Raw genomic sequence first — 18,376 nt, forward strand, 5'->3', positions numbered from 1 at the left:
CCAGTCAGTTGGTTACTGAAAAAAAGGGGGGGGGGGGGGGATCCATCTCACAACAAACTCCCCCAACTTATTGCAGAGAAGGACCTGGCAGCAAGAAACGCTGCTCTGTCTCCAGCGCAAACACTTAAATGTTGCCTTACAACAATATGCTTTCCATTTTCCAGTTGCAGAACCTGGGCTTCTTCCCCGTCGATGAGGTGACCATTAAAATTACAGTCCCGGTAGCCACGAGAGGAGGGAATCGCCTGCTGCTGCTGACCGATTTCGTCGTGGATCAGGTAGCAGTTTGCTTCCTTTCCCTGCCACGTTGAATCACTTGAAATAATATTTCCCTGATCGAGGCTGGGCTCGCTGTCCTCGGAGCTTGACCCTTTCTGCTCAGGGCCTAAAGCAGGATTTGCAGCAGACGCCGAGCCCACAGGCCAGTCCTCCTTCCCAGGGCACTGGGACGTCACGCGCCACGAACAGTGGGTCGATGGCACTCCGGGTGACGCTTTCTTTCCATCCATAAAGCGCCCGCCAGCTTTAATAGTCATCTTCTCACCTATCTGGACTCCGTTCAGCTCTTACAGATGCCCGGAGACCCCTTCCCTCTTCCAGCCACGTTCCTTTGGCTGGAAACGTGGAAAATGGTAGCAGCCAGCGACTTCGGCCAAATATTTCTAAGAACGAACCTCCCGGCCACATTTAATGAGTTCTTGAAATAATTATGCTTTGCCTGGGGTGTCGGCTGGAGCCTCAGAGACTCCCAAGCGGGGAGCGAGTTCAGGGAGAGACCGATAGCCATCTCGATATCACATTCCCTCCACGGTGCCACGTTCTTCACATAGCGTCCAATATAATGCAGCCTTGTGTAAGAGGGCCCGTGTCCACGGCTGTTTTGGCCTGGACACGTGTTGTTGTTGTGGCTCGGGAACGAGAATGCTCCTGCACGCGGGGCTGTGAGGGACGCGCTCCTGACAAAAACACACGAATTCATCTTCCACGTCCAGTCTCCGGACCCCTCTCCTGCCCCCTCGGGAGGAATTTGCTCGGTAGCAAGGAAAAATACCCTGCGATCCGTGACAGACGGGTCGAATTGAATTCAACAGCACTTACAGCTTGCGCTCTCCCAGGAGAGTAGCCATCCGTGGTGGTAAACCCGTCTCCTGCCGTGGAAGAGCTACCGGCAATAAGTCTGGAGCGCTTGCTAACCGTCAACAATGCTAAGTGCGTTCATTTAAAAAAACCAATTGCTGGTCGCAAAGGCCACACACAGCGTCTGTTATAACCCCCGTTTCAGACCCTCGAGGCCAACAACAAAAAACAGGAACATCAATTGCCGTGGTACACTGCGAGAGGGAAATCCACCTAGAGAATATCCTTAGGCAGAGAAACCCGATAACGTGCACAAGCGCCCGTTTCGATTTCAGGGCAATGATGTTCTCCCCTGATGAATATCTGCTGCCTCTTGGGCCGTGATGCTCAACCCACAGCCCTGAATACGTTGTGGGGGGCTACACAGGAGCTGCAGTTAGAGATTAGTCCCTTAATTTGCTGGTGCATTCAGAGGTGAGCTGCTAAAGCTCTGGACTTCATGCGAGGATGCTTCTCCAGGCTTTAGCATCGCACCCGAGCCAGTTCAGGAGAAACGGGCCAGAAGAGAGTTTCTAGGTTGAGAATCCAACACTCAGTGATGCTTACGGCTACGGACCTGGCCTTTAGCCCTGTATAGAGTAAAAGTACCATGAAGGACAGACCTGACAGGACAGGTAGAAGAGGTTTCTGGCCATGAGCTCTGGGATATCGAGGGAAACAAGAAGCTGGGTCTAAACTGGACCGTGATGCGGTTGTGGAAGGGATGGCATGACAGGATTGCTTACTGGGGTCTGGAATGAGGATCCCAAGAGGTCCTGCCCGAGTTTTTCCCATGACGGTGCTCTGAACTCTGTTGTTTTTGCTCCCTGAAGGCAAATACGACGTGCAACGTCTGGGGGAACAACACCGACTACAGGAGCACGCCCACCGAGGAGGACCTGCTCCGCACCCCACAGCTGGTACGCAGCGCGCACCGCCGTGTGCCTCCGCCTCCGAAGCGCTCCTGCCTCCGATTCGCACCCAGGACCAGAGAGTTGAGGGGGTGATGGCACCCCACTGTGGGCATCCTTGCTGCGAGCGTGTGTGTGTGCATGCAAGTCACCTTACTGTGAGACAGAGAGAGAGAGTGTGTGTGTGTGTGCGCGCATGCATGCACACATGTATACAGGCCTTCTTGCTGTGAGAATGGGTGTGCATGTGCGTGTGCAGGCTTCTTCGCTTATTGTGTGCACGTGCCCAGGCCTCCATGCTGTGAGAGAGAGAGAGCACAAAACCATTTGCTTTAGGTTAGAGACGAGGTCGAGCTGTAAAGCCCCCGACCCCAACCCCTCCAGAGATGGAGGCTGTGGCGCAGCGGCGCTCCCTCCACAGTCTTCCTCACCGCCAGGACGTGCACAGCCCTGCTCTAGCCCACATCCCCGCCGCCCCGGCTCCCACCTCCCTCCCTCTGCCATGGTGCCAGCATGCAAGACTGAACCGAGCTTTTGGTTATGACCCATCTCTTAGTGCTGAATAGGGCTAAATTTTAACCCCTCCAAAAATGCTTCCCAGGGAGTGTAAAATAAGGCGGTGGAGTGAGGCCATGCAGGCTTTCATTATTACCAGTATAAAGATGGGAGGAATGGGGGGGGGTTTTATAGCATTGTGCACTACCTAGCAAAAAAGCGGCCCCACGTTCATAGCCTGCCGACATACCTTGTTTTTCAGAACCACAGTAACTCGGACGTCGTGTCCATCGACTGCAATGTGAAACTCACTCCCAATGAGGACATCGGCTTTCACTTACGTGGCTACCTGTGGATGAAGTCACTGAAAGCAGTAAGTGCTAGTCCATGGGCTGTGTGGCCCGTGAACCACGAGAGCCCCTCAAGGAGAAATTATATAGTAAATGTGGGGTTTTTTTGCTTACTCCCAAACACCTCCCTGCGCCATGGAGCACAACCCCGTCTGCAATGATGTTTTTCTTTGTTTAGTGCACCGTAAGACTCCTCCAAAAATGTCCCAGGACACCTTCAAGCGGCTAACGTACTGCTTATCTGATACACCACCCTTGCATCTTTGAAGTGTTATGTCCACTGGTCTCATGGCTGGTGTGAGCATGGCCCACGCTTCTGAAGCCTGTAGAGATGCCTTTGCTCACACCGGGTCTGAATTTGGCCCCTAAAGACAAGAGCAGGGGCATTAAAGTCAACAGATCTCATTGAAACTGGACAGGCCAAGAGGCCTGTGGGACTGCGTGGGGGACCATGCGTGAGAGCCACCTCTAGCTTAGCATCCCGCTGGCCACCCGGCACTGCACACAAACCAACCCCTTGCCTTTGGAGCAGCCATGAGCTATGGGCCCCATTCCCAGGTGGGACCCAGCCCGGCCTCCCACAGCTCCAAGCTGATGGCCCCTCAGTGGCTACTGGGGATCATAGCAAAGTAGGGCTGGAAGGGTCCTCCCTAGATCATCAAGTCCAACCCCTATTTGAGGCAAGACCATCCCTATCCCAACCATCCCAGACACATCCATCATTAGTCAAACTACCATCAACCCTAAGACAACACGAGACATCACACCCAAACCTGCCACAGCTAAAGCAGTGGGAGCAGGGCAGCCAACATCCTGCTGCTGTAAAGGTTGTTAATATACACTCAAGAGATCCCAGGCAGAGGCTGTTTCCCAAAAAAAACTTATAGTCCGTATCAATCTGACAATGGGGTAAAATTTCTCCTTGACCCCAAATATAGCAGTGGTCTGACCCTGAGTGAAGTGGCAGGACCCTCTAGCCAGGCTTGAAGTCTCAACAGGAGTATTGACCCACCACAAAGCACCCCCAACTAGCAAGAGAGGGGTCCCTTTGCTGACCCACAACCAGCCCCACCCTCCAGGGCCTTCACTGCAGCTGGCGAGTCATGTCCTCCCCACACCGTGGGCGCCCACGGGCTTCCACACTAGTGGGCTGGCCACCAGCGCCAATGTGTGCCGCCATTCTCTCCATGCAGCTGAAGTTCAAGGCACTGAAGCTCACCACGCACGCCGCCCTGCAGCGCCGCTTCCGCAGCCCCTTCGTCTTCAGGGAAGAGGACCCCAGCCGCCAGGTGAGTGAGGGCGCCTCCCCCTGCCACTAGACACGGTGCCCGCTGAGGGCATTCACCTCTGATGCCCCGTGTTTGCATGAGGAAGGTGCAGGGGAGCAGGCCCAGGTGGGTTTGCGGTGGAGGAGGCAGCCTGAGCTCAGGTCCATCTTGTGGCAGTGCCAGCAGACCAGAGTGCCTGTGTGGGTCCGCGTAGCTCAGCCCTTCAACCTGCATATCACGGCTTGGGGGAGAGAGAGAGAGACCCTCCTACCTAACAGGGCCAAACCAGGGGCCCTGGAGACGGAGGCTCCACAGTGGCAACGAGGGTCCGCCTGGGGAAGCCCCTATCCTCCCCTCAGGGCTGGCAGCCGAGCCTGTGTCACCTCCCTGGCACAGCCATCCAGCCCCCCACCCCTCCATTTGAGCAAAGCAATGACAGTTTCCTGTAGGCTGCCTCCAGCTTCAGCTGGGTATTTGTATTGATTCAGGGGTGCCCAACAGTTCACACCTGGGCTTCAATTTTCCCACATTCCAGTTTGTATTGGACCCACACCTGGGCAAACTTATTGGACATCGTACCGTGTACAAGCGCCCCTTTTTCCCATTCAGGTTGCATTATGCTTTCTTTAGCTTCACGAGCAGCGCATCTATCTATGCCTTGCTGCAACCATGTGGGGGAACTTACCCACCACATCGTTATCCACAAAGCAAATGTTATTACTTAAATCCATGGTTATCCACAGTTTTTTAAGCTATCCATACCCAATATTCCTTGCTGCCCCAATTTCCTCATTCCAAATATGCCTCAGGCCCATTGGGTCCCTATTCCAAATTGCTTCACCTGTGAGAAGAGAACTAACAGTTCTTTTCCATTAAACCCTTCAAGTTATTTTTTCCCTCCTTGCTTGTGAGAATGGAGCTTCCTCTTCATTCACGATTGAAGATGAAGCCTCTGTGTCTATTTGCATTGTTTTTCTCGGTGCCCAACCATTTGTATCACTTTCAAACTGTTCGTTCAGTAGAGGATACCCCCAACACTCCTATTTTATGGGTGCTAGAAAAAGGGGGCTCTTGGGCACCGGGCTGCCCCGGTGCTCTGGATGCAGAGTCCTACACCAGGGAGCAGGAGGGGAAGGAGCCACAGAGCCTGCGAGAGGTTTGAGCTGGGGCTGGTTTTAATACGCGAGATTGGTACAGCCCAGTGCACGGCAGGGGAGGGGAGGGGAGCATCTCATCCACATGTGTGTGCACACACACTGTACACTCTCACAGCAAGGAGACCTGGACACACATGCATACACACACACATACATAGAGAGCAAAGACTTTCACACATGCATGCGCGTGCATGCACACACACACACTTTCACAGCAAGGGCACCTGCACACCCACCTACCCACACACCCACCTACACACAGTCTCAAAGCAAGGAGCCCCGCACACCCATGCACACTCTTTCAAAGCAAGGACACCTGCACGCGCACACACACAGAGCAAAGACTTTCACACATGTGTGCACACACATACAATGTCATAGCAAGGAGCCCTGTATACACACACACACCTCTCACAGCAAGGAGCCCTGCACACACACACATACACACTTTCACAGCAAGGACACCTGCATGCACGCATGCACACACACACACACACACACACAGAGTCTCACAGCAGGGATGCCTACAGACACACATGTATACACAGAGAAAAGAACACTTGCGCACGCACATGCACACCCTGCCCCATGAACGCTTGCATGCATGTGGACACACAAATACACACACTTTCATAACAAGGATGCCTACACGCGCGCGCGCACACACACAGTCTCTCACAGCCAGGAGCCCTACATGTGCGCACACACACGCACACGCACGCACACGCCATTCAGGGCCGGGCAGTTCTGTCCAGCTGTGCCAGGCTGAGCTGTGCTCCCTCAGACAAGGGCTGAGCAGAGCAGACCCACAAGCCGGCCCCCGCCCGAGCGCTGTGGCGCTGCAGGCCCTGCCCGGCTCATGGCACCCAGCACGAGCCATGCGGGCTCCTGCCCCGCTCTGTGGCAGGCCCAGCCCCTCGCTAGCACCGCCCAGCACCAGGCCCACCCGCTATCTGGGGTGCCGAGGGCTCGGCGGCTCCCTCCCCGCCAGGTCCACGCAGCCCTTTGGCCCTGTCTGGGTTCCCCAGGGCTGGCACCATGTGACATGCAGCTCCTCGAAGCCCAAGGCACAGCCCATGCCTGAGCCCTAAACGCAGCCGTGCTTGTGGGTTCACGCCAGGCCACGGGGGGAGCCTCCCCCAGGTCTGCAGCCTGGCAAAAGGACCACGATGCATGGTGCCAGCTCTGTGCAGACGTGTCCGCACCCCAGACACTGACAGGCCGCCAGCTTCCAGGAGGCCTGGGCTGCGCTCCCAGGCGTGGGGTACTGCTGCCCTCCCGTGGCTGCTGTGTGAAGCTGGTCTGTTCCACGCCAAGGGAGTGGGGCTGTTGCCACGATAGCACCTCTCTGCCTGTGCCTTCCTCCCCCTGGCAGGGCTGTGCTGCTCAGAGCCAGATGGATACCACGCTCAGCCTGGGAGCCTGGCGGCTCAGAGCATCCTGCCCTATGTGGGCAACCCCGTTGGCGGGTGCCACCGAACGGAGCTTGAGGACCGTGCCCACAGCAAGGGGCTCCGCCACCCATGGCCATGCCTCCACCCCGTGGCAGCAGGCTGAGCTGGCACAAGCAGGTGGTCACAAGCCTGGCGTATAGCTGCAGCACGTCCCTGCTTTCGGGGACCCCCTGAGGAGCTGGGTGGGGAGGAGCAGGGGCTGAAGGCTCATGCCCCACTCGTTCCTGGCAGATCACCTTCACGGTCTCCAAGCCGGAGGACTCGCAGATCCCCATCTGGATCATCGTGGGCAGCACCCTGGGCGGGCTCCTGCTCTTGGCTCTCCTCGTCCTGGCGCTGTGGAAGGTAAGGGCAGTGCCGGCCACGGTGCAGCCTGCCTGGCCGCCCCGGGCTCTGGCGAGCACAGGCCAGCGGGCTGCACCCGGCGCTTCCTGCTGCTGCTTTCGCGCTGCTCCGTTGCGCTCGTGCATGCATTTTGCCCCTGCCCTTCCCCGCAGTCCTGCTGAGCAGAGGGCATTTGGCCTGCCGCAGCATCCCATGCCAGGGACCCCTGCAGCAGAGGCTCAGCTCCAAGGCCCCAGGCCTGCACCCTCCCTCCATGCATGGATGGACTGGAACGTGCCATGGGCTGGTAGCCCAGCCGCGAGCCCACGGCACCGCCCTCATCCCAGCCCCTGGTTGCGTGCTGGGGAGGCATCAAGGATCCGGTTGGCAGCTGGGGCATGGGACTGGACCGGCTGGCTTAGCGTCTTCCTGTGCGAGCGGCTGGCGTGTTGAGCAGAGGCACGTGGCTTCCCCCCTGGGCAGGGTGAGCGGCCGGTCCGACAGGGAAGGGCACTCAGGAGAGGCGGGCAGACCGCTCCTGCCACCACGGTGGCTTCAGGAGGGTCTGGCTGCCGGGCAGCGGGTCTGACAGCTTGGCAAAGGCAACGATGACTGGCTTGCACGGTAGAAGTAGCGCAAAGGGTTGGGGCGGGGGCGAGCGGTGTCCTGGTCTCTGCTGGGAGCTGTACCGTGAAGGGATTTAGACTCGGAGACGGGCAGGCAGAGGCATCACCAAAACCCGAGCGCTGCTCGCGGAGGCAGCTGGACCTGCCCATGGAAAAACCAGGCAGTCCCACACGTGGTGGGTGCAGAGAGCCACTTGCACAACTAGGCACTGAGACAGGAGCACGCCTGCACCGAGCATCGTGCATACAGGCCTGCATGCGTGTGGATCTGAGCACACATGATCCCCTGGCAGGAGTGGGCAGAGGCCCCGGGACCCAGTGCCCTAGAGTCGAAGTCCCAGCCCACGCGGTGGCGTGGCTGGTTCAGCGTTTTTTCCCCCAGTGCTCATACACGTCTTTGCTGCTGCTCTTTCACCCCCGGCACCGCTAAGCCAGGGTTGAATAAGATGCTTTTCCCAAAGGGACCCATCTCCATCAGGGCAGGTTTTTGGGTTGGCTCAGGCAGCCTGTGCACCCAGCTTTCACCATCACCAAGACAAATCCTGCTCCAGAGGCTCTGCCCACCCTCAGTGCACGTGGACAGGGGCAGGCGTAGTCCCCAGGGAGACGCAGCCCTGTGCAAAGGTCAGGGCCGTGTCTCTGAGCAAGCCGCCCTGGGGCTTTGTGCAGCGCACCAGGCCCGGGAGCACTCACCCTCTGGGCCCGAGCAGCTAATTGCCACGTCTGATGGCATGAGATGCCTCATCAGTCACCACCCTGAATTGCAAAGCAGGACTTCTAGGAGTCGAAATCAAAGGGGATTTTTGTAAGCCTCAAGGGGGGATTAATCGCACTGGGAATCTGCGCGCTCCGGTCAGGGAAATCCACATTTCCTGAGCGCCGCTATTAACGGATTAAAGCCACGTGCAGAAAATAATTCAGGCCATTCCCCTGAGGCTCTGGGCACTGCCCTCACCTGAGCCAGAGGCGTCAGCTTTGCGGCTGGGTATTTCAGCAGCTGTGATGCGTCGGGGAAAGGGAAGCCCCAGCGGAGCCAGGACCACAGGTTCTTCCCGGCCAACGCATTTCTGCTGCAACTCGGTGGGGGGGTTTCCCCAAACCCCCTCCCTGCCACACGTCCGGGTCACCGCCAGCCACTGAAGTAACGGTGGGGTTTTTCTCTTGTCTCTCCTTTAATTCCTACAGCTTGGATTTTTTAAAAGTGGCAGTCCCAAGAGAGACACGGAGCAAGAGCTTGACGCCAAAGTGTTAGAATGAGGCACCCCTCGCGGGTCGGTAGCGCGCGGCTAGCACCACCGCCCCGTTTCTTTGCAGAGTACGGAGTATATGATCGTCTCGATGCCGAGGGATTTGCGTGCGGGACTCCGTCTGCATCGGGACGAGAACACGCCTCTGTGCGCCGTGACCCGAGCGGTGCAAACTTTTGGGGGGTGGGGGGGGCCGATGGCCACGGAAGCACGAGCATGACAAGGTACTTCAAACTGGTTTTCACTCGCTCTTGGCTGTGCCAGCTGGGGAGCGGGACAAGGCAAGGGTGGCAGCGGGGAGCCATGGCTTCGCAGGGGTGGCGAGGTTAATGGCAGGCCGTGGCTGTAGGAAAACGGATGGGGGCAGCGAGGCTGGCAGCATGACGAGCTGAGGGGGGCACCTTTAGGGCACTGCCTCCCGTGCCCGAGGTGGATAAAATCCCGCTGCCTGAGCACGCCTCCTGCCCTAGCATTTCTTAGCCTGTGTTTTGGGGGAGACGGGCGCCAAGATCCACGCAGCTTGCTCTCGGCTCCTCGATCGGCTGCTGGACCGCGAAGGACGAGCCACCCGATTTAAAAGTGCTCTAAGCTGGCCATCGGCCAAGCATCCTCAATGCAAGGGTCAGTTCAGCACAGCCGCCGTGTAAATAGCTATCCGCGCAGAGCTCTGCGCCGCCGGCACAGTTAGCCTGAGGGCAGCCGGCTCAGCACGCTCAAAAGAGAAAACCTCTCCCACATACCTCATATTGAAGGTTGACTTTTGGATTAGTCCGAACAAAAACCTGGCCCGGCTCTGTGGCTTCTCCGTGTGCAGAACTTAACCAAACAAACCCAATTTGTCAACTGAGGAAGCAAGAGACCAAAAAAAAAACTCCCCCAAAAAGCTGTCCCAATTGTGGGTTGAACAGGTAATGCATTCATTGCCTTCCCGCTGGGCAGCGCCGTGTAACGGAGGGTCTGACAGAGCTTCCAGCGCCGCGTCTGGGAGCTGGGTCAGGTCCATCCGAAGCTACAGGTTCCCTTAGCGGAGGGATTTAACACAGAGAGTTTAATTGGCCTTCTATTTAATGCACTGACTACGAGTGATGGCAGACGAAAGCACCTTAATGCAACTCTTCAGTGTCCGGCTGTATATACTTCTTCCAAAAAATATTTACTCATTTAAACAGAAAACAACAACAAAAAAAAAGCAAAAACCAGTTTGAAGTGTTCTCTACAATCTGTGCCAGTCCAGAGCACAGGCCTCCAGCGGGACGCAGGAAGTGTAGCATACTTGTACAGGCTGGGTGTCACGCAAAAAGATGCTTGGGGCTGCCCGACAGACTCGCACCTTTTGCGTAGCAGAATTATTTAAGCTAATATTAATTTTATGAATGGAACGAAAAAAGCCGTGTCCGCCTGATGTGTAATAAAGTCTGTTAAATATTGGTTTAGTGTTTGTAAGGATTAAAAAATACCATATTTTAAAAAAGGAAGAGTTTCCGCTGGCGTTCTGTGCTAAACCCCTTTTCACCTCGGTGCCGGTCCGTACTGTTCAGACCCCTTTAGACCAGAAGGCGAGTGGGCTGTGATTATCCTACCCCGCTCCTATTTATGTTGGCACAAAGGTCTTTTGCACAATCACTGCATGACTCCTTTGGTCTTTTAAAGGGACACTGTGAGGTTAACCCCCCAAAACCCATTATGAACCTATATACTTGGATCCCAAAGGGTCTCATCTTTGTGCTAAAGCCCTTCGATGACTTGAACCAAGAACAAAGTCTCATCTCCTTTTGGATGCTCTCTTTAATCCTGTTCAGTGCTGGGAGCGGCAGGTGCTTGAGCGTCTTCCCCGTCCGGTTGCCTTACGGAAGGACCTGAATATTTTATAGCATCCTGCCACATCCCATGCGCCCCGACTCACCTCGCTCTGCCCGACTGACCTTTGCAAAACAACCTCTTCAAAGCATCCAAAGACGACAGAGGAGCATTCAAAACTGCAAAAGGCAAAGGAAATCAGTGTGACAAGTTCTCTCTGCCCATAAGAAACCAAGATGCCCGAGACACCGCGAGTCATTTCAGATGCTGCAGATGGAAAAACGAAGCCATTTTTTTGCCCTTTCTTTTGATCTAACAACTCTTGCTTTTCCTTACCCTTCCTCTGCACCATACCATAAGCAAGATATACTCCAGGGCAAAACGCGCCACAGCCTAAACCTGACACCAGCAGGGGCTTTGCCTCTCACTCACGTGGCCGGGCACAGGAGCAAAGAGTAGCACCCGTGTAAATGGAAGCGTTGCTTTTGGGTCCACGCCTTCCCGCTGAGCACCAAAGCGATGAAGCACAGCGATTTTTCTAGTATTTTTGGCTCCTTCCAGCAAAAGAAAACCGAAGCTAAGGCGCATAAGGAGAAATAAAAACTCTCTTCTAAATGAAGGCACCGGGCTTCTAAAGAACAACCCCCCACCCCATCCCAAGGCTATGATTTTCACCAGCATTTCAAGCCCAAGGGCACACTGCTTTTGTACTGTAGGAAAAGTTCAGTGGGGAAGTGTGAGCTAATGGATAGCGAGTTAATGGTCTCCTCCTTTTAGGCACTGCCTGCTTTCAGCTGCTGTTTAATACGCAAATAATACATGCAGAGTGTGGAAGTGCGCTTCAGTATTTGCATCTCTACTTTGCAAGCACTGGGAAATAAACCAGTCGGGTTCATGCGCATAGGATCACAGTTCAGCTTGGACTAGTTTAAGTCTGTATTATTGTTAAAGAGTTTTCCCTCTCCCCCATGCTGAGCTGCCTCCGGGACTGGGCTGGCCTTGGACCTGAGCAACTAGCATTCGGTTTCAATGAAACCTTTCACCTGCAAGGGGTCTTCAAGGACTCTGCCTGGAGTCACAACACACTCAGCAACAGCTCTCAGCTCCTGGCTCTGCCCTGCTCGAACAGTGAGGCAGTGTCTGGGGGTTTGCGACTGAGTGCAGCAAGTCAGTCCCTTGCAACCACTGCCACTTGAATATATTCATCCCGCTGAGGCCTCTGCTCCTACTCCTTTCACTCCACATCTACCCCCTTCGAAGCAGAAGCAAAAACGGGTCCCCGGGGAGGATATTTAGGTCCTGGGCCTCCTTTGCAGGTGTCACTCGTTTCTGATGATCAGCTCTACTTGGGATGCTAAAGGTAAAGAGCTTTGGGAGCAGAAGTGGCTCCTCTGGCTTGCATGTGAGCTGGTGCCTCCCATCCTAGTCTCCAGTTTGCTCTTGGTGTGCTAACGCGCAGGGTCTAAAAGCCATGGGAGCACAGACACCGTTTAGCACGTTCACATGCGGGACTCAGCAACCGTGAGGGCACCTGCAAAGCTGAGGCATTGCTATACACGTGGTTAAAAACACAAAACCTAGGCGTAGGAGACCGGTGAGCACAGGACTTCCCATGCCAGGGCCAGAAGCCCCTCTGCTCCGGCTGAGTTTTGGGGGCAGCTCCGATGCGCCGTGTTGCTCTCCTTTGGCAGCCCCTCCTCCACCCCTCCCCATCTCCTGAATGCTCACTGCACACCGCTGCTTGGCTTAGCTCTGCTGCATGACCAAGTCGCTGCTGGCTTTCACGAGCAACGATCTGCCTCTGAAAAGCCAGGCCAGCACGCTAGCGCTTAATCCGGATGGAGCCCGCGACTGGCCATCCGCAGAAACCCCCAGGCAGCGGGGAACCGCAGGCCGCTGGCTGAGCAGAGCCCATCTGGGGCACAGGCCGCATTGCACCAGGTTCACCGTCAAGGTTCCCGACGCTCCTGAGCCCTGCGTCTCTCCTGGGGGTGGGGAATCCAGGATCAGGCCCCCTCAGCCTCTTTGCAGAAGCTGCTCTGCTTTGTATAAAATACTTCCACGGTGACAACCCCAGGGAACAGAGGAGACAGTCTGATTTCCCACCAGACTGCCAGCCGTGCCCCGCTCCCTCTGTGCACTATAGACCGGCACAGTTTGGTCCCCAGCTAGTTTGGGGCTTCCCCCATAGCTCAGCCCATACCAGCAGATCAGCAGCAGTCCGGTTTTGTGACCAGCTGCTATTACCTGGCCCAGCTCCAGTGACATCGCTGGCATGACACCAACCTACAACAGCAAAGGGTTTGATCAGGAGGATAAACACTTTTCAAGAGTGCCTAAATCCCCTAGGCCCATTTCCTCAAAGATACTTGTGCACCTTCTTCCCACTCAATAAAGGGGAGTCACTGAGGGAAAGGTGACTGAACCTTTCCTCCCTTGGGGAGCTAGGTCCGAGGGGATCTCACTGGGGGAAAACCTTGCAGGAAGAAAAAGAATATGGACTGCATTTGTGCCTTAAGAGAAACACACTGCGGGAAACAGCGCTCTGAAAAATCACAAAAAATCATAGACAAGGAGGGTTGAAGGGATGTCAGGAGGTCACATCTAGTCCAACCCCCTGCTTCAAGCAGGACCAGCCCCAACTACACCATCCCAGCCAAGGCTTTGTCTAGCTGGATCTTCAAAGCCTCCAAGGATGGAGACTGCACCACCTCTCTGGGTAACCTGTTTAGTGCTTTACTACCCTCCTAGTGAGAGAGTTTTTCCTAATATCCAGCCTCAACTTCTCTTGCTGAAGCCTGAGCCCATTGCTCCTTGTCCTGTCATCTGCCCCCACTGAGAACAGCCCAGCTCCATCCCCTTTGCAAGCCCCCTTCGAGGAGTTGAAGGCTGCTATTCAATCCCCCCTCAGTCTTCCCTTGCTCGAACCTCAGCCGGAGCACTTCCCCCTGGACACCCAAATCAAATCTCTTAGTTTTTTACTATCATTAGCTCAGAGCTCTGCATGGTAACGTGAGACCAGACACTCACGGTCACCTGCCCTGTACATCCCAGGCCTTCCCCAGGCCGAGGTATTAGCCAAAGGCAGATGAATTCAGCCGTATCGTTTCTTAGCCTGCCCCAGCTCGTGGCCAGGTCCGAGTGCCACCTGCTAAAGCATTAAGCAGCCTGATGTCCATCTGTCGCAGGCCGGCAGAGGCAGGGGCGCCAGTAAGGAGACACCTTTGCATTCTGAAGACAGGCAGGGCCCAGTCACCAGGGTCTGAAAAATTAAATAACTCAGTCTTCATAGCACCCTTCTGCCATGCAGCCAGTGTCTAATTACTGTAGAAAGCCAACTGAACAGCTGGCCATTCGAATGACAGCTTTTCCGCCCTGCATTAGCTCCGCATGAAGCCAAAAGGTCCCGCTCGGCACCCAGCCGGGCACCAAACCTCCCAGAGAAGCGATGCCATGCTTCAGCTGTGACCCCACTTCCTCAGGGCTGGGAGCCCGTCCTTCGGGGCTGAGAAGCAAATGAAGCTGGGTTTAATCCTATTTGAGGAAGGGCAGAGAAAGCACCAAAGCCACGTGGGAGATGGAAAGGGTTTCCCCACAGAGGGCTCTATTTGCAGACTGCAAACAAGGACTCCCACGTTTTCTCGCCACAGATACTCTCCATTCCCTTGCCTCCGGGTGGAATGGACCCTGGCACCACTGTCCTACCTTAGAAGTCCTGTGGAAGGAGGGAGAAAGGGCCACTGATTAGGGAAAGCTGAGAGCAGAAAGCCTCAGGGAACAGGCGACAGAAAACCCTAAACGACACCAGCCCTCACCTTTGTCCCAAGCGCGTTCTCGCCCTCACCTCTCCGCCACGGCTTTGGCTCCACTTTCGTGCTGCCTCTTTCCTCTCGTCTTCTGCTGCTCCTGTCCCTCCTCCCTACGCGCTTATCCTCAGGCTGCTGAGAAGCTGACGCCTGGGGTCCATCCGCTGCATCTCTTCCCTGTGGCTGCAGAGATGGCTTCAGCTCTGAGATGAGGGGCAGCAAACTGGCTGGGAGAAGAGACAGGGGAGAACAAGGCAGGCCTCGAACAGCAGACCAGAAACCTTCAGCATTTGATCGAAAGCCATGCAGGCGTGGAGGTTGGGGGATCCTTGCAGACCCTGCTTGCTCTCTCTGTTTGGTGGGAAAGGTGGCCTACGGCTTAGGAAAGATGGGAGGGCCTGGCTTTGGGTGTAGGGAAGCAGACAGCAACAGGACTGACTTACCCTTAGGCCAGGGCAGAGCTGCTCCTTATAAACTAGACTCATAATTCAGAGGCATGAGCTTTCTAAGCAACAGCGTGCTTTGTCAGATGCTATCTTAGGCCAGCACACCGTGTCCAGCACAAGACCTCTGAGGCATCCTGCTTTCACCTTGCTGCCAGGGCAGCGACTTGGCATTCAAAATGCCCCGGAAGCCATCAGAGGCTCCTTTGAAAATGGAAACCATCTAAGAACAGGATGGACTTGGCTGACACAAAGCAAGGTTTAAAGGAGGAAATTCCTCCCCAAGCCAGCAACAGCTCAGATAGTCCAGCCCAACAATCCTGAAAGTCCAAGTCTAGCAGCCAAAGTGAAAGCCTGGTATCAAAAAACAATTGGGAAGTGATCCCCACACGTCTCCATTCTCGAAGAGGTTGCCCCAGTCAGCTCCTCCCCAACCCTACAAAAGCACCCAGCCCTTTTAAGGAGTTGCTTTTATCACTTTCCACCTCTTGCTAGCCCTGGTTTAAAAATATTCACCTCCGCACAGTCCCTCTAGAAATCTGCATCGACACCATCCCTGCAATGCACGGAGCATTTCATCGACTGCCCCTTGGTCGCACAAGCCCGCAGCTTCCATGTCTAACAGTAGCTACAGCACACCCCAAATTACAGCCGGGCACAAGCCCCATCTGTGTAGTCACCGCTGTGATTTTAAACACGCCAACATTTTTATGCATCCAAACCCACCCCACACTTACCCTTGCAAAGGACTCGCTACGCTCATTTGAGAACCTCTACGCACAAGTTGCAGCCACTTTGTTCAAAGCTGTGTGGTTAAACCCAGCAAGCCGCATTGCCGAGACACCTCTGCCTTGGTTCAGAGAGTGCATGCCCACATGGGAGCTAATAGCTTGCATGTGTTCTTAACCAACCAGTTACATTTCCACATATATTAATTTAGGAGTCTCCACCTACAGCCTGCACAGAGATTTTGAGTCCGCTTTAATTCAGAGACATGCTCAAGGTGGAAAGAAAAACCACCCTCTCTTTTCCTATCCCCAACCCCCACAGGTATGGCAGGAGATGGCATTTTATAATGCTGCTTGTTACCGTATATTATAGTAACAGCCAAAGCATTCCTCCCCACTTACAGCCCTGCTTTAGCACACGGACAGATGCGTCCAGCCAGAAATACAAGTAATTAAAGCTGGTCATCTGCGCACTGAACCAGAAGCACCAATACCCCAGGGGAAAGGATGCCAGTGGAAAAACACTAGTGCAACTGGACAAACTGAGTCCTCACAGCTAAGTCACGCAAGGGCCTTGTCAAGATAATACTACTGCGGGAGTGGAGAGGAACTTTCCCAGCAAAAGCTAGCAAGGTTGAGTCCGCGGTTAAGACAAGGTTTTGGATAACTACCAATGACAGGTTTTCCACACATGTGGAGCTCACAAAATCACTGTCAGCAGGAGGCTTTTTCCTGCATGCAAGCCCAAGATGAGACATTAATTGTTGACAAAAGCAGGCAACCCTCCACAAAAGGTATCTCTAGCCAAACTAGCTGCTCTAATGCTCCCTTAGCCATGTATCATTTAGCCCACCTGAAACATAGCTGCCTAACCTGCAGGTGAAAAGGACTGCTATTGCTCTTGGATAACAGCGTGTTTTCTCTGCAGCTTTTCACATACTGACATCACAGGTGAAGAAAGACCTCAGAGTAGACTGCAGTGGAGCCAAAGGTGGGAAGTGACCAGAAAACAAAGCTCTGGAAATGGAAGTGCCAGGAAATCTTTCCCAGCAGACCACGTGGTGTCATTTTTCTTCTTATTAAAAAGCAGAACGGGTTTCAGGACTTTCCTTTAACGCCCTCTACAGAAACTTCAAGCGTGTACATTTGTTCCAAAGAACAGCTTTATATACGTACTTCACAAGGGTACATCACAGGTACTTTTACATGGCAGAATCATATCCTGAGAAAAAACAGTGCAAGAGTGTCATTTCATTAACAGTACAAAAATTGTAACCATTTATTTCAAAGCAAGACAGAATGCATTCAGCTGTTATTCACTACCGAGCTCATTCACCAGCAGTTTGAATGGACATCGTATTAGCAGCTGCCCAGGGTTCAGTCCTCATCCCCCTCTGAGTCCAATTGAGTTTTGTGACCTCATTCTCATTATTACGTTAATGATACACTTTATAAATGTGCAGGGGTCTAAAGAGGTGCAGCAAGGTATAAGAACTTATTGGCTGTGGGGCAGAGTCTAGCAAGAGATGGTGTTTGCTCTCCTGAAACGCATGCATAGAGTCACCTATCAGCCACCACTAACTTTACCACCTAAATAGAAAGCACCTTTTATCTGTTCTTCACATTGTCAAGGGAGGAGGGTCTTGATGCTTTGGCAGTAAAGGACATGATCTGGCAAAGAACTAAGGCCCACTGGATTCCTTGGAGTTCGAAAACATTTAGTACCCTCTGGGATGGGGCACAATTACATGAGCTTCTCAACCTCTCTGTGCACAGGGAAAGATTGAAACTGGGAGTTAAAACACATCCCATGCGGCCAACAGCAGGAGACAAACTGCACAATGCACATCTTAGCAAAAACAGATATCCAGGTCTCTGGGAGACTTCTGATTCCCTGATCTATTTAAAAGGGGAAGAGGAAAGCAGCCCAAGTACAAAATGACAAGAACAACAAATCCTTCCTGCCCACTTGGTGAAAGGTTTCACACTTGCTTTAAGGCCCCGGCTGGTCAAGTTTGGCTTTCTCATCTTGGCCATCATATTGGACAGAATCTGTCGATCTTTTACACTATGGTTAAACCTACCTGAGATACAAATCACAAGCGTTCCTCATTCTAGGATTTAATCTCCACTTTCCCTCACTGAGAAGCTTGTATGTTTAAAAGTTGCAATGGTCCTAAAGCTTTTTCCTTTCTTTTCCCGTAGACAGCTTTACAGCCCCACACAATCTGAGCAGCAGCATGGTTGTCTGGCACTCGGCAAAAATGAGAATTACAGACTCATTTCACAATTACAAACTAATATCACATTCAATATTTATTTATTTGTAATACAAATAGAAACACGTGTGCCCAGGTCTACTCCGACTGTTTATAAAAAGCTACAGAACATTCTTCCATCGTCTGACAGTTAAAAAGCTGTATTTAAAATGATAAACAGATTTTTTTCAAGAGCCTGTCAAAGCAAGTGACATTTTACTATTAGGAAGATCTGCCACTTCTACCAAGGAGAAGTCTTTTCTCAAGGAGCAGCTTTTATTATACAATCAATGACTTGTCAGAAAAGACTTTATTGGTAAAATTTGTTTTTTTTTTAAAATCAGATTCGCTATAGGCTTCCATAATGAAAGGAGTAAAAAAAAAAAAAAAAAAAAA

The 18,376-nt window shown here is 53.6% G+C and overlaps 1 protein-coding gene across 2 annotated transcripts in view; it reads left to right on the plus strand.

The window, feature by feature from the left end:
• The window catches only part of ITGA11 (integrin subunit alpha 11), a 167,720-nt gene extending 149,902 nt beyond the window's left edge, over window positions 1-17,818 (plus strand). The window contains exons 25-30 of one of the 2 annotated variants that reach the window (XM_019503937.1): window positions 165-278; window positions 1,950-2,036; window positions 2,785-2,895; window positions 4,066-4,161; window positions 6,983-7,096; window positions 16,651-17,818. In XM_019503937.1, the coding sequence (XP_019359482.1) occupies window positions 165-278; window positions 1,950-2,036; window positions 2,785-2,895; window positions 4,066-4,161; window positions 6,983-7,096; window positions 16,651-16,665 (537 nt within the window). In that variant the 3' untranslated portion in view covers window positions 16,666-17,818. Of the gene's footprint in view, window positions 1-164; window positions 279-1,949; window positions 2,037-2,784; window positions 2,896-4,065; window positions 4,162-6,982; window positions 7,097-8,886; window positions 10,419-16,650 lie in introns of those variants that run through there. The other variant, XM_019503936.1, reaches the window with a different exon arrangement.
• The last annotated feature ends 558 nt before the right edge of the window (window positions 17,819-18,376 follow it).

The sequence above is a fragment of the Gavialis gangeticus genome, unplaced genomic scaffold (genome assembly GCF_001723915.1).
Source record: "Gavialis gangeticus isolate Ggan-Ray unplaced genomic scaffold, GavGan_comp1, whole genome shotgun sequence".
Lineage (NCBI taxonomy): Eukaryota > Metazoa > Chordata > Crocodylia > Gavialidae > Gavialis > Gavialis gangeticus.